General features: G+C 43.0%; 1 protein-coding gene and 1 pseudogene across 3 annotated transcripts in view; one reads left to right on the plus strand and one right to left on the minus strand.

Moving 5' to 3' along the window:
• The window catches only part of DYRK4 (dual-specificity tyrosine-(Y)-phosphorylation regulated kinase 4), a 50,573-nt gene that overhangs the window by 2,427 nt on the left and 31,772 nt on the right, over nucleotides 1-16,374 (minus strand). For all 3 annotated transcript variants that reach the window (XM_011996277.1, XM_011996279.1, XM_011996278.1), the window contains 7 exons: nucleotides 15,071-15,207; nucleotides 14,626-14,766; nucleotides 12,176-12,314; nucleotides 11,557-11,638; nucleotides 6,298-6,470; nucleotides 3,979-4,039; nucleotides 1,093-1,222 (listed from right to left, as the gene is read on the minus strand). In XM_011996277.1, coding sequence (XP_011851667.1) covers nucleotides 1,093-1,222; nucleotides 3,979-4,039; nucleotides 6,298-6,470; nucleotides 11,557-11,638; nucleotides 12,176-12,314; nucleotides 14,626-14,766; nucleotides 15,071-15,207 — 863 coding nt within the window. The remainder of the gene's footprint in view (nucleotides 1-1,092; nucleotides 1,223-3,978; nucleotides 4,040-6,297; nucleotides 6,471-11,556; nucleotides 11,639-12,175; nucleotides 12,315-14,625; nucleotides 14,767-15,070; nucleotides 15,208-16,374) is intronic.
• Nucleotides 7,942-9,321, plus strand: LOC105551136 (annotated as a pseudogene).

A 16,374-nucleotide genomic window follows, 5' to 3' on the forward strand; every position in this document is an offset into this window, starting at 1 on the left:
CGGTCGAGGTTTCTAGATAACCCATCTGCCTCAGCAGTTGGTTTCTGTCATTTGTTAAGGTAGGGGTAAAGATGGGGTACAGGATCCTTCTCTACCTCGATTATTCTGATGAGCGAATAGCATGACCCCCTACGATGGGAATACTTTCATCACTACCTCATGGTTCACCCTCTGAGCTAGTACCGAAATTCCAGAGTGCACACATGCCAGAAGAGTATTTTGATAACACTACTCCATCCATCTGGAAGAATAAGAGACTGTGATGATATGGTCTTCTAAAAATACTAAATTATAGGACTGATGGAACTGGAAGGGAGCTTAGGAATACCCTATTGTATAGGAAAGAACACTGAGGCCCAGACAAAAGTGATGACTTGCCAAGTATCACATGGATAATCTACTCGCCACTCTGTGGAGCTAGATTTACCTCTTTAATAGTCGTAAAATAATAAGAATAGCTGACGTTTTCTAAACACCTTTTAAACTGGGCACTGTACTGGGTACTATGACTTAAGTGCAGACCTAATTTCTAAGATTCAAAATATGCATATAGATTGTAAAAAGTTGTACATAATAAATGGTTTACAGCTCACCCTTCCCCTAATTCCCTAATATAAGAGGATTTGGGTACTAAATCACAGGGGGATGGGGACAGGCCCTGAAACCAGTTTAAACTGGATGTGTATGCAAATCATTACAACAAGCACTCAGCAGGTTGGCTTCAGCTCACAGAGCAGAAGAAATTGAGGACTGGCCTACCATCTCACCGTCAGGCAGTGTGAGGCCAGGAAGATGACAAACTCTGCCATACACTGTGTATTCCTGGGCAGGTCTCTTAATCTCTTTGAATCCCAACCTCCATACGTGTAAAACAGAACAAATCATCCGCCCTGACAACCACACAGTGGGGAGAGAGAGATGTCTGATGGGACAACAGATGTGGAAGCAATTTGTAGACTTTAAAGCTCTATTGTTAGCATTTCTCGTTACTTTCATAACTATCTCCCAGCCTTAGACTTTCACCAGCGAACGTGTGTCAAAGTACAGCATTTTAGAGGAAACCCAGAGGCAGAGATATCCCAACAAACTCACACCAAACACCTTCTGAGAAAGTCCAGGAAGCTGGTGTCACAGGTTTTCAGCACCATCGTGAGGTCCTTGGAGTCTGGGTATCTTTTCTTCCCCCTGTTGTTGGTTATATTTTTAGGAAAACCTTTGGAATCTGTAGAGATACAACATTCTGTCTTTAGTTTCAGGTGTAAATATTTACTGGTCACATCATGCTGCTTCTTAGAGTGGCCTCTGTAGCTCTTTTGCTCTCTGTCTTACACACTCGCCTCATGCCACACCCCAATAAACACACACACACACACACAGTTTGAAATAACCATGTGTAGATTACCCAAGGAATACAATTTACTTTAATAATTGATTTTTTCCTACTATTCAGTATGTTCTGAACTTCCTTCCCACTACTTCCTCTCCAAAGCAAAGAAATAATTTAAATGGTTTAACACCAAGATAAAATAATAATGCTACTGATAATAATAACAATGGTAAAGTAAATCTTAAGTGACAAGGTCCTGTGAAATTGTACAAAGATCCATTTCCTTTTGGATCTTGGCCTCAGCCCTCCCACTTCATCCTAGCTTGCCCTTTTTACCAATGACCAAAGAAGAATCAAGCTCACAGTCTTATAAATAACAAAGCTCCTAAAGTCATGATCATGTAAGTGTTTTCTTGTACAAGCTTTTCTCACTCTGGCCCTCATTGATCATTCCCTCCATTCCCTTCCTACTGCCTGAGCCACCTAGGCCACCTAAGTATATTATCTTACCAGCTTTGAGACAACACCATTTTGCTGCTAATTGCAGGTATTAACTAGGAGTTGCCAGGGGCTGAGGAGCTGTTGGCAGCCCAAACCTGGGAAAGGGAGTCAAGGACTGAACAACAGTGTTTCCCAAATTCATCTTGTCATGAGAATCACAAGGAGCTGTCATTAAAAATGTCGAATCCTGGGTCCTATCTCAATCTTCCCATAGCTTATAGAAGAGAATCATAGGAATTAGCTTTTCTGCCAAGTCCCCACATGATTCTTACATTTGGATAGAGTTTGGAAAACACTGACGGAGATGCAGTTCTCAGCAACATTCCTTCTTTCACAGGAAGCGAAGACATGGATGTTGCTGCCAAAATCCCGTCACCATCCTAGCGCCTAGTGCTAGTGGTTGAAATAAGGAACGCTATGAAGTGGGCGTGCCTATATCTTTAGCACGTTCCTACGAAGGCACTCTATGTTCCCCTCCTGCTAGTCCCCACCTAGATGCTATCTCATGAATTCAGTGTTCCAGGCTCAAGATGTATCTTCCCACAATGACTCTGCCTAATCTGAAAGGCTGAATTATTAAGCTGTGGGTAGAAAAAGTATATTTGGGATCCAAAGACCAGTTCCCTTGGTCCATGTGTAAGTTATACTGGGGAGCCAGCCAGATCCTCGGCCGACCGCCAGATTGCTTGTTTTAATGTGTGGGCACCATTCTATGGCAACCAGGACACTGCCCTGCTCAGAGGCAAGGTCTCCAAAGCTCCAGCCATGATACAAGGTGATGTTTAAAAGAATTAACCATTGGAATCAATGGCATGGAACCGACTAATCAGAATGGAAGACAGCCCTGGCCCTGGAGTAGGATCATAGAGCACCTCTGCTTGCTTGGCCTTCAGCTGTTAGGTTTTTGGATCATGGAGAGTTTAAGGAGTCCTGGGAGAGGGCCAGGGAGCCTGCAGCTGTGGCAGGGCTCTGTACCATGTGGCTTTTTACCAGATGGCACAGAAATAGACAAATTACAACCCCCACGTGGCTGAATCAGTTCATACTGGCCAGCATGACCCAAATCCTTTTATCCTAAAGGATCTCCCCACGACAGTGTTCTGGACCTTCCTACTGATGGGGCAAGTTGTGAACAGAAATTTGCATACACATTCAGAGGTTGCTCGCAGTTGAAAATCGGAGGTGGGAGGGCCAGGAATGTGTGGGATTGTATAGTCAGAGGAAGTCCATGAACTGACCTGATAACCATGGCTGGTGAGAAATGTCACTCCAGGTAGCATGGAGTCCCTGTCTGTGGAGTTCCCTTTTCCTTCTCTTTGGCTTTGCTCCACTTTGCTGACCTTCAGGCCACTCTGGCTGTTTCTATCTGGGACTCTGAGCTTCCTGTGGTTCTTTAAAGGGATTTTAGCTCTGGGACTTGCTGCATCTTTTTGGTGTATGTGCATTGAAAGCCCTGCCTCAGTTGATGCCTTGTGGACCCATCCTTCCATCTTGTATAGGACCACTTAAATAGAAAGGCAGAGGATCATAAAAATCCAGAATTCTGGAAATTATGAGGAGAAGGGCAGCCAGGACTGTGGACGAAGTTTACTCCCAACAATCGGACAGATGACACATAACTACCAGCCACAACGCATCAAAGCAGAACTAAGTCCTTGCTTAACTGTTGCAATGAACCTGGCACAGTAGGGTCTGGAGGATAAGAAGAATTCTAGCAGGGGAAACAAGATTGCAGCAATGGAATTTTCCACTATTCTGGAAATGAGGCTTCTGCTCTTTGATTTCCCTGCACAGTGCATAGTGTGAGAGGGCAAGTTGCTTGGGAGAGTGGGGAGAACCTCCAGGAGAGGATGCAGTTACAATATTTTGAGGTTGCAGTATTTGCTGATAGCTCTTCTGAGCAGGGACCTGGCCATTCTCCTCCTCCTGAACATTTTTACTGTCAAGACCCCATTCGCACTGTGACTGCCCCATCCCATCTCCATCACGCTATCCGGTTTCCCTGCTCATTATCTTTTACTTCTCTGAAAGAAGCTCTTAATCACAGCCCTTTGGTATGTGGCCAGGGGAAAAGAATGAAATGAGCCTTAAGGTACGGTAGGTGTCTTCAAGGCCTGTGATACCTCATTAGACACACTAGACACACTTACCAAAGAATGTCTGTCTCCTGGAGGCCGTCTGAATGAAGCCGGCTGGCGGCAGACCCAGCACCTTAATAAGGATAATTCAATTGGTTCACTCTTTGTGGGATCACAGATTCAAAGGCTGAGGGGTGGGGCGTACTTTGGCCAAGCTTTGCCTTCTACAGATAAAGATCCAAAGCATTAAGTAATAACATCAGGTCAGTAGCAGAGCAAACCCAGAGCCTGAGCCTTTTAACTCCTAATCCAGGGCTGGTTTCGTATCCTAAGAATCAACACTGGCCATGTTATTCTACACAAACATCAGCACCAACTAGGGGTGAGCCATCACTCTTGATAGCAGCCAGATGTCATTGTCAAAGTAAATAAACTAGTATACATGCTGCCATGTCGGAATTAAAGAATGATATATCCCACCATGGAGCACTGGAAAGGGAGAAGAAAAGAAGATGAAAAGCACCGGATGAGCATCAGACAATTACAGGACAAAATACCTTCTTGAAAAGAAAAGTGTAGCACCTACTTGTTCATCTTTTCCTACTGCAACTTGGAGGGGCACACAGAGATAAGGAAATTACAGTGTGGGTCACCTACCCTTGCGGCTCGGTTCCCAGTCATAATCCACGCATTATCCTGCTCTTCTGTTCCTCAGACCCTTTGACACTGAGGTCAAGAGGAAGCTGAGTCAGTTCTGGGGCTGTAAGAAAGTTGAAACATAGGCCCCATTCTCTTTGGTAATGGAAGCAGGAGCGGCCTGGGAATGCTTTATAAAATCATACATTATCAACCTTAGAAGCCATCTACTCTGCTCCCCTCATTTTATAGTCCAGAGCCAGGAAATGACTAGGCAAAAAGACAGAGCCAGGACTAAGACCCCAGGTTTAATGACTCGCAGGCCAGTTTTCATTCCACCGCAGCTATTTTTACCTAAGTTATTTTAATATTTTATTATTAGTTTCAATCATGAAATGAAATTATCTATGTTTAGTCATTCTCAAGGCTATGTGTGTTTCTCTATCTGTAACTTTGAGACAATCTGGAAAACAGAAATTTGGCAAAGATACAGATAGATAGATAGATAGATAGATAGATAGATAGATAGATAGATAGATAGATAGACAGACAGACAGATAGCCAGCCAGCCAACCAGCCAGCTAGCTTGGTGTTTGCACACAAAATATCTTTGTTCACTGGGAAAATCCTTAAATGTAAAATTTTAAATTTTTAAGGTTATTTTTCTATTTTGTCTAATTTAGTTCCATAACAAGATGACTTTCAAGTGAAAGCATAGTAGATATAATTAATAATCATATAATGAGTCTTGGTAAAGCCTTGCTATAGGGAGATAGTTTTCCCAGAAAACTGTCATTTCCCATAATGAATGACTAATGCCTGAACAATACACATATTTTGAAGTCAAATAACTTCCAATTCTTGTTTTCAACATTTTAATCGGGGTGTCAGCCTGTTGACAGGTTGGTAAACATAATTTTAGACGACAGATCACCATTTGAGTCTTACATAGAACTCAAAAGGAGTCACCGAATTAGACGACATTAATTAGAACAGGCTTCCTCACTGGGTTCACATCTACACCACCAAGCAATTGGAATCACATTGATCCTGAGCCCCGGCATTCTAGCAAGAAGCATTATTCACCTATGGGTATAGGCATTAACTGGAAAAAGAAAACCCAGCTCTATTCATTTTTCTAAGAGCTGTACACCCAATAAGATTTCACATTTTATTTTCAATCATTATCAAAATTTGCACACCAGATATATTTTAATGGTAACTTACCAAAAAGAAATTTTTACACATGAAGCTTACGGTATCAGGAAACGTTTAAAGCTATAATGATTGACAGAAGTTTCTAAACATAAACGTATATTAAATTAGAATAAAATTCCGTGGAGGAAGTAGAAGAAAGAGTAGAAACAAAAAGCAAAAAAGAACAAAGTAAAATAAATGCACAACTCTTGAGAACTTGTTCACATACTTTCAGATGGATTTTAATGGGTGTCATGTGAATCTGGTTTTGCATTCTTTTGGATATTTTTGAAAGAGTGGTGTAACAGTTTTATTTTAAAATGTCACTATTTACAATATGATGGAAATGACATCCTCTGCAACTATTTAAAGTTATGATAAAAATGTTAGATGTCGACTTGACAAGTACAAGGGAGTACACAATTTCAAAACTACTTTTAGGAAATACCCACAACACAAAGGATGCAGGCCATGGTCCTGGGAGAGTCTGATGCAGCCCAGTGTCTGAAGGCCAAGCCCATGGTCTCCGTGGGAGCCGACCGCCAGCCCTCCCCGTACCTCCATGATGCAGGCCAGCTGCTCCACCTCATTCTCCCCAGGGAACAGGGGGTAGCCCGTGTACAACTCTGCCATGATGCAGCCCAGGCTCCACATGTCAATGGCCATGTCGTACGGGTGGCCCAGGATCACTTCTGGGGATCGGTAGAACCGGCTTTGGATGTACGTGTATACTGCGGAGGCAAAGTGAGAAAAACCTGGTGGGAAAACCTTCCTACTCTCCAGAACGTTCTCCCCCAGGACACCTTCTCAGTTCGACTGCACCCCCGCTGGCGGGGAAAGGGAAGTCCAGCTGGCCAGCACTCAGAACTCTCATTACACATTAACAGCATATCCGCACAGCAATCTGATTCTCAAGGAGGTGTTATTGTCCCTGCTTTATTGATAACAAACTCCAACGTAGGCTTTGTTGTAGGAAAGTGAATTTCAGTCAGCCAAGTTTATGACAAACAAACAAAACATAAGACTAAGTTTTCAAACTGTCAGATTAATTTGGGGTAGACGGCTTCTGAGCCTTGTGACTTGGCAAGGGAAGAGGCATATCAAGTTAGAAAGGGAGCGTGCAAAGTGTATATTCAATATAGTATGTGCACTTGTTGTAGAGAAAGAAAAATCTCAACAGATGAGGATGAACAGACTGAAGTCGAAGAAATGGAACACGGTAGTTATTTCCACATAACTGGGGTTGCTGGTTACCTGGGGAGGAGCAGGGATTCTGTAACCACTTTTCTGTTGTTTAAATTGGTTATTGTCAGAACATAATTCTGTGATTTAAAACAAAATAGAGATTTAATAAAAATAATGTTTATATCCTGCCTGCTTCCCAAATGTATTTGTGGTACTTTGCAAAGTACATATGCACAGAGTATTTTAGAACACGGATTTAATGGTATTTACTACATTATGTTTAGTATGTGCCAGGCACGATTCCAAGTACTTTTATAGATAAGCCCTTTCAACTCTTACATTAATTCTGTGAAGCAAGTAGTATTATTGCCTTCAATTTAAAGAAGAGAAAACTGAGGCATACAGAGGTTAAAATGTCAAGGTTACTCAGCTATAACTGACAGAGCTGGGATTTGAGAGTAGGCAGTCCAGTTCTAGTATCAATACTAGATACTGCCTCACAGTTAAAATAAAGATAAAAAAAGAAGTCAGAAAATACGCAAAGGGGGAAATGACTGCTAGAAATCAGGGCTAAAATAATTACAAATTCAGCTCTGAGCATCTTAGCAGCCAAGATAAATGACAACTGGTAAGTTACACAACTTTCAACATCTGAGAAGAGAAAACATACAAGTTCTTTGTAGGAAGCATTATTTTTTAGCTGGAATTTCTCATAGGATTCATACATAAGAGACATAAAGGTCTTATGTCCTCAAAAATTGATCTGCCAGAGAGAGGCCTGGATGGAGGACACAGTGGCATGCTGTTGCCATGGCAGCGTGGTCCTGGCTGCTGCCGAGGCAAATGTCAGGGTCTCCCTTGCCTCAATGTGAAGAGTTTAGAAAGAGGAGGAGAGCAGAACGCCCCTGGCCGTCTCCGTGGCCCCAGCCACCACATTTTACACAGCCAGGAGGGAGACAGAGGGAGAGAAGGGAAGGACGATACGGAGCGGAAATATTAATGGTGGGAGAGAGGAAAATGAATGAAAATAAAGATAATGATGCAAAAGAAAGTGAAAAGAATACAAAGGTGACTCTGAAAAGGACCTGGAGTGGTTAACTAATGAAAATGAAAAAAGTGATGCCAGCATAATAGAGATGGCTTGTGAGAAGGAAGAGAATATTAACTAAGACTTCAAAGAGAATGAAACAGTAATAGAACACACCAAACAGCTTTCTGATCCTGACAAACCTTTGCAGGCTGAGGTCCCACGGAGAAGAAATGACTTGATTTCTGTTCCAAGCGTTCAACCTTTGGATCCCATATCAGATTCAGATAGTGAAAACTCTTTCCAGGAATCCAAACTAGAAAGCAGAAAGACTTGGAGGAGGAAGAGGATGAGGAAGTAAGGAGATATATTATGGAGAAAGTTGTACAAGCTAACAAGCTTCTACAGAATCAAGAACCTGTGAATGATAAAAGGGAGCGAAAACTTAAGCTCAAGGACAAATTAGTTGATCTGGAAGTTCTTCCACTAAAAAAAAAAAAAAGACACTAATACTTACAAAAATTATTTTGAAAATGAAAGGATTATGTTTGGGAAACTGTCACAGTTATGTATTTCCAATGATTTGGGACAAGTAAATGTGCTCCTGTCACTTACTAATGGAAGCTGTGAAATAAACAAGGATAGGACAATACTGGTGGAGAGAGAGAGAAAATTTGAACTTCTGAGTTTACAAGACATTGAGAGTCAGGGGTTTTTGCCTCCCAATAATAATGGAAACAGTACAGAAAATGACCCTCAGCAGTTGTTACCCAGATCTTCCATCTCCTGTCAGTGGCATCAAGAAAGAAGATTCTGCAGGAAAGATTGATGCTGACACTCACTCATCAACAGAAGAGCCGCTGGCTTAAATCCCTCAGCCACCACTCAACTGCAAGACTTGTCTAACTCAGATCGAAGTAAAGGGAATGGGAAATCTAATCAGGACAGAGTCTGCACATATCTCACCAGTGACCTCAACATACTGTCTTTCCCCTTGACAGAAAGAACGACAAAAACAACTAGAACAACAGACAGAAAAGCTGAAAAGAAAGGAAGAGCAACAGAAAATAGAAGAAGAGAAAGAAAAAAAAAAGAGGGAGAACGACATGGTATTTAAAGCGTGGTTGCAAAAGAAAAGAGAGCAGGTCTTAGAAATGAGGAGAATTCAGCAAGCAAAGCACATTGAAGACATGAACAGTAGAGTAAGCAAAACTCTGAAAAATAAGTTCATACAGATACGAAAGCTGAACTTATTTACAGAAGGGAGTCTGGATATCAGACTAACAGCCTATGAAAGAAGTAGAAAAGTGGTTCAAGAACTACCCTTGCAAAAGATGCAACATGCAGATGACTTTCCAAGCAGGTTCTAAGAGACCTTGTGAAAAGAAAATGATTCCCATTTTCTTCAGACTTTGATGGAACAGAAAATAGAAAAGGTCAATTCATTTTTTTCAAGACGTAACTTTGGTATTCAAACAGGACAAAGATACACACGTGAAAAAAAACCCTACAGACTGGTCTCACTTAAGACTAGACATCTAGAAATCTTATGTAAATCTTTAGCAAATTAAAGACACCAAATTATTTAATTTAAAAAAAATTTTAAAAATTGAAAATCCAAGAGAAAATTTTAAAAATCATCCATATGCTTACTAAAAAAAAGATATATATGTAAAGTAAAAGTTGAAAATTCAACCCTAAGCTCTTTCAAGCTCATCTCCAGTGATAACCACTTTTAACAGTGTGGTGCAAATCTTTTTCTATCTTATTTATATATGTACATGTCAAAAGTTTCATTATTCAGTTTTTTTCACTTACTTCATCATGGAGATCTTTCTAGGCCATTACATTTAAATCTCTCTTTTCAAATAGCTGCGTGGTATAACAGTGTTAATTTATTAAACCATTCTTCATTTGTAGATGTTTAGGTTGGTTCCAATGTTGCGCTACTTAACAGTGCATTAGTGAAGATGTACATTCTATGGGAACATCTGTAATCTGTAGGACAGGTTCTTCAGAGGGGAATTTATAATTTTTGAAGGTTTAGAGTGAAATGTTTGGTTAAAGATGCAAAAGTAACCTCCCAAAAGGTAATATGAATTTATAGTTCCTCCAACAATGTGAGAGAGTGAATGGCTAACACTGTATGTGGGGTGCATCAACTTATTTTTTTCTTGAAATTAATAATATACCTGCTTGTATATGAGCACATGTGAGAAATAATAAGAAATAGATACAGGACTCTACCCCTAGGTTTTGGCACAGAGCTCCTAAAACCTTTTTAATTTCTTGAGTGATAGGGATTCTACATGTATCTCTTGTTCTAATAATTGACCTTTTGTCCTGGCTTCTGACATAGAGCTCCTAATCCTTTGGAACTTCTGAGGTGATAGGACTCTCTTTGTTCTAATGAGATGACCCTTGGTGGGCTCCTGAATAGGGGCTGCTTGCCAGAAAGACAAAGCCATGATTAGAAGCTTGGAACTTTCAGTTCGAACTCCTTTGTTGGAGGAAGGGGGAAAGGGCTAGAAATTGAGTTAATAATCTCAATGACTATGTGATGAAACCTTCATAAAAATCCCTGAGCTGCAGGATTCAGAGAGCTTCCAGGGTATGGGAAATGTGGTGTTGGGAGGGCGGCGTGCCCCCAAGAGGGCATGGAAGCTTCACACCCCTTCCAAATATTTTGCCTTGTGTATCTCTCATCTGTGTCTTTTATCATATTCTTTATTAATAAACTTGTAAATGTTTTTTCCTGAAAAAAAAATTGATCTGCCTAATATTTGGGAACATCCATCTAGTAATCCTTTCTTCAGCCTCAGGAAGCTTCCTCTGACAGCCCTTGTCACCTTAAAGGCTGGTCCCAAAGTCCCTCTGTTGTGTATCTTTAACACAGCCTGTGTACATCTCTAATCGTTGTATTCACCATACTATTTTTATCTTTCTGTCTCTTACATTAGATCGTAAGCAACCTGAGGACAGGGAATGTTCATTTTTTGTTCCTGGTACCCAGGACAGTGACTGACACAAAACAGATCATAAATGTCTGTTGAATGGTACATGTTGTCTACAGCGAACCCGATAGAAGCCAAAAGAACACAATATTGAATCAAGTTCAGTAAACGCTGTGAAAATGTACTCCAGAGCTACTTTTTGGATCCTCGCTTGAAAAAGTATAAAACCTAGAGGATCTGGGGCAGCGAATTCCAAGCTTCAGAATGACTATAGTTTCTGAAGTGCAGACTCCTAGCTACTTCCCAGAAATTTGGATTAGGAACTTGCGGTGTGAGGCCCTGGAAACTATCATTTTTCGGAGCCCCAAAGCAATTCAGATACACATTTAGTTAGTTTTGGGACTCACTGTTCTTGGGTAATTCCATATCCACAGAATATGAGAGCTTGAAAGCACCCTTTTAGTACTTGGATACAACTTTCTCATTTTACAGATGAGGAAACTTGGGCTCAGAGAAGTGAAGCACCTTGTTCAGAATCAGACTGGTTAGTGGTGATAGCTGAGCCCAGGCTAGAAGCCGGGTGACCTTGTATGTGAAGGGAGAGAAATTGCAATAGGAAAACTCAGATGACGGGACTGGCATGGGGCCTACCTTTCTGGTGTTCATAACAGCTTGATCCAAAGTCAATGACTTTAACAGAGACTTGGCCCTTTTGGTACAGCACTATATTTTCCTAGAGAGAAGACAAGACATATGTCAAGCTACAGTAATGCTGCCCTAGGCCCTCTGCTTACCTTAATGCTCCCCATCCTTCAGGGCCCAGTTCAAATATGACCACCTCCATGGGCCTCCTCCCACTTCCTCTCCAAAATCCCATCATCCTCCCCTCTGACTTCCCAGTTGATTTGTGGTCGGTATTTCTCTTTTGGACCTCATAGCCACTGCTTTGCAGAGTTTCTTTTGCATATATTTTGTCACTTTCCCCCTGTTGATTCTGTAACTCCTGAAGATTGTGACTTTGTTTTTATCTTCTTTGGCACCTGGTTCTAGGCCTCGCTTGCATGGCCTTAGACATGCCATTGACTGAATTTGTTTGACATTCGCATTAAATGCCGCCCTTGACATACATACTGCCATGACAATAGAGCACACACACACACAAAAAGGTCACAGGCAATGCTTGGATTGGAGTTTGTGATTCTTACGCAGCCTAGGGAATACTCTGGGTATTTCCAGAGTGTTTCCGTGGCAGGACGGAGGTGGTACTCACGGGCTTGAGATCGCAGTGGATGATTTTCTCTACAGAAAGCATTTGCAAGCACTTCAAAACAGAGAGAGTGAAACGCCGAACTATCGACAGACTGAAGCCTTGAAAGTTGTTATTCTTCATCAACTCATACAAGTTGATTCTGGAAAAGAGAGGGGAAAAGTGATGCCTATGGGTGTAAAAAAATATAGAAGGCTGAATTTGAACCTGCAAACAATCTTGTATCACCTGGTTTCCCTCTAGTAGCAGGCAAGCCTCAGACCAGGAGGCAGGGATTTCATGCCCTTATAGACTCAGCTTTCCCCCTGAATCATGGTGGGCCCAGGGTGAAACCATATCAGACTTTCAGATGTCCCCTCGTTTCTCATGTGACAAGGCCACTGAAGCACTTTGTTATGCAGGTGGGTTAAGAGGTTGGCCCAAACTTCTGAAACAGTCATAGTTCCTCAGGCCCTTGGGAGGGACCCAGGAAACCCACCGGTCACTCAAACAAGCAGCCACTGCTGCCCAGGCCTAATAAGGGCTGTCTAAGGACAGCAGGTTCCTGACAAGTAAGGAACAAGAGAGTGGGCAGATGGGGGCTGAGGCCAGAGGGAGCCCCTGCTCCTCCCAAAGTGTAGCTGTTTGGTCTCACCTAACAGTTCCCTTGAGAAATGCAAGCTCGCTCTTGCCAGAGAATCTGAAATTCTCTAGGGTGACAGAAGCCTACTGTATGATATGACATCTATAGACTTACGAATGTTAGAAACTAATATTAATACAATGCATTTGAAGAAGAAATATTTATTTGTGAGCTGCCAGATGAAACCTCTGTGCAAGCTGTGAGATGGGGAGGGAAGGGAAAGAGCATGACCCCAAAATGGCTTTTCAGCAACCTTCTGCTGGTCCCTCCTCATCTTCCATTCCTAAGATCATCTAGCTTTGGTAGTATTTAGCAAGTCACTCATTCTTAATGTTTTCTTAGAGATGGGGTCTTGCTATGTTGTCCACGATGGTCTCAAACTTTTGGACTCAAGTGACCTCCCAACTTGGCCTCCCAAGATGCTGAGATTACAGGTGAGAGTCACCACGCCCAGCCAGAGCCATTCTTTTTTTTTTTTTTTTTTGACAGAGTCTTGCTCTGTTGCCCAGGCTGGAGTGCAGTGCTACAATCTCAGCTCACTGCAACCTCTGCCTCCTACGTTCAAGTGATTCTCCTGCCTCTGCCTTCCGAGTAACTGGGATTACAATCACACACCACTATACCCAGCTATTTTTAGTAGAGATGGGGTTTATAGTAGAGACGTGTTTTTAGTAGAGATGGAGTTTCACCCTGTTGGCCAGGCTGGTCTCGAACTCCTGACCTCAAGTGATCCACCCGCCTCAGCCTCCCAAAGTGCTGGGACTACAGGTGTGAGCCATCACACTGGCCACCATTCATTCTTGAGGGCTGCAATGGAGATGTGAGACTTGGCTCTGGCCCCATCCTGACTAGTCACCTGGGCAACTCCCTCATCTCTCTGAGCTTTGGATCCCCCTGCACACCCTGGCCCTCTGACCTCCCAGAGCTCTTTTAAGCACAATGACATCCTAACTGTGCACTGGGATTCATGGCCAAGAAAGGTAGACCGAGCTGTCCATTTGGCCACAGAGAAGATAATTTACCTCTGCATATCAGAGACTCGACCATGCTTTGGAATAACCGGAAATGGTGAGGAGAGTGTCACCTTACCTGCTAATTCAAATGTAGCTGGTTCCTAGAGTTTCACCATCAGCAGCGGTGTCCTGGGAGCCCTGAGCTACCAGCTTGCTGCATCCAGTAACACTCTGAGAGCTCAGCCCTGCTTGTTCTCCTTTGCTAAATGCATTCTGGGTTTCTAGTGTTATATAAATTGCATCAGATGGTCTTCCCAGAGAGAAGAATCATCAAATTAGCATGCCCTTGCGATTGGCATGCCTCGTCAGCTCCAATATTCAGCCAGGCCATGCCAATCTATTTAAGTCAGGCTCTGCTCTCTTACCAAAAATATCTGCTCTTGTCCTTATTTACTCAAAATCAAAACCCTTTTCCCACTCTGAGCAGCCAGCGGCCTATCCCTTTAGGTTTCCGCCTCTGCATGATCAGGCCAGAAAGCCCACGAGTGGGGAATATGATAGCAAACAAAGAAAAGTCCTTTTTGACTATTTTGGTTTAGCTCTTGAGGAAAGAGGCCTTGTTCTGGTCATGTCACCTGGCTCAGTACCCACCCCAGGGAAGTACATCACGGGGAGGCTGACAGGTGACAGGCATACCAAGATTGCCTGCTTTCATCCCAGCCTCCTTGCTCCTGGGCCTTCTGGATAACTAAGTGACTGTCATGAACATTCTAGTTACTAAATATTCACATCCAGAAAAATCTAGTGTTCTGACCTCAAACACTATCACTTAGGTAACTTTTCCAGAGGAAATGAGTTAAGAAGAAAAGGCAGCTGACCCCAGGAGCTCAAAGGTGATGCAGAAGTGATTGCGAAAGTAGAAAAAGTCCTTCATATGCACCACATTGTAGGTGTTGTCTTTGTCCTTCTTTCTGAGAGCTTCCAGGATCTTCAGCTCCACCAGGGCCTGCTGGTGAAATCTGAGGGGATTGGGAGTGGCAGGCAGGGTGGGAAATGGGGACAGAAACATCAGTATCGGGTCCCACTGCAGCAGTCAGCCCCTCCCCATGACCCCAGCAAGACTGTCTAGTGGCAGGAAGCACTAAAAACACCATACTCTCGCCTCCTCTTTGCCCCCTCATGGAATCAGACAGGTAGAAAGAGAAAAGGGAAAACAAAAGGGAAGATCGGAGGCAGAGGCAGAGTCAGGAAGGGCTGGCATTCTGCAGGGGCCAGAGTCACACAGTCCCTCTTCTGTGGCCTATGTCATCCCCCAAGCCACACCTCTTCTTGTTCCTGATGATTTTCAGGGCCACCAGCTCATTGTTTTTGTGATCCAAGCACTTGGCCACCTGTCCAAAGGACCCCTTCCCGATCATCTCCAGAACCTCATAGCGGTAGGCAATGTGATCATGCAGGACCTGTGGAAGCCAGGCTGGTGGTGAAGAGCAAAGCCATGGGCTCCCGGGCCTTCCTGGCATGGGGCCCTGGCATTCCCACCCCCAGATTACGGCTCACTCCTAGAGGAATTTTCTAACTGCACTGGGCACTTGTGGGACTCTCGCTCTCATCTCATCGCGACTGCAATGGGGAGCTTGCTGGCTGGATTCTGGGCCACCCATGTGGTGCCAGGGGAAGTCCCACAGGCTTGATCCATGTCAAGCAGCACAAAGAACACTGGATGGTTTTAGGAAACTTGGGATCTAGTCCCAGTATTGTAGTTCCAGTTCTAGTCCTCCAGTTTTCTGCATGTTTTAGGACCTATAAAGTAAGAGGGTTGGACAAAGTGGCCCTGAAAGTCCCTTTCAGTTTGGCCATTTTATGAGTCTTGAAGTTAAGCAGCATCTCTGGTTTGGAGAAAGTTTTGTTTCTGACCCCTGATGTGTCTCTATCTATCAGAGAAGGCGTTAGGTCTGCTCTGCCTCTTCCTGGCCAAATTTGATTCTCCTTTGGGCTCACTGGGATTTAATCCTATCCTGGAGTTAGCAGTACAGAACTTGGACCTTTCTTGGTGAAGAGAAATATTTCAAGAGCCAGAATCACGCATGTCTCTCCCTGTGCTGGAAACTAGAGAACATGAGGTTAATCAAAACCGCAGGAAATGTTCTATTAAAAAGACTTCAGCTTCAGACAAGCAGTTTATCCATTCTGAGCTGCAGTGCTGTTGTCTGTAAACTGAAGATGCTGGATAAGATTATCTCTAAGGTGCTCAAGCTCTGTGGGTCTCTGATTTCTAGTGTTACACTCATGAGTTTGGGAGAGGTGAAGGATTAAGTGTTTGTGTACAAGTCCTCAGGATGTGTTTGAGAATGTGCGCTGGGGGTCGGTTCATATGGGAGGAATCTAGAGTGAATTTGAACACGTACAACTTTCCTGATCTATGGATGTAGGTTAGTCTACTTGTAAGGGTCTGTCATGAGAATGTATGGGAAAAGGACAGGGACAGGATCCACACACGTGGCTATAAAATTGCATATGTGTTTTCTTAGCATTTGTGCTTGCCTTCTGCATACTACCACTTAGTGTCATAATTGTTCATTCGCATGTCACCTTTGACATTGATTATGGTTACCTGAAAGCAAGAACCA

The sequence above is a fragment of the Mandrillus leucophaeus genome, unplaced genomic scaffold (assembly GCF_000951045.1).
Source record: "Mandrillus leucophaeus isolate KB7577 unplaced genomic scaffold, Mleu.le_1.0 Scaffold508, whole genome shotgun sequence".
Taxonomy (NCBI): Eukaryota; Metazoa; Chordata; class Mammalia; order Primates; family Cercopithecidae; genus Mandrillus; species Mandrillus leucophaeus.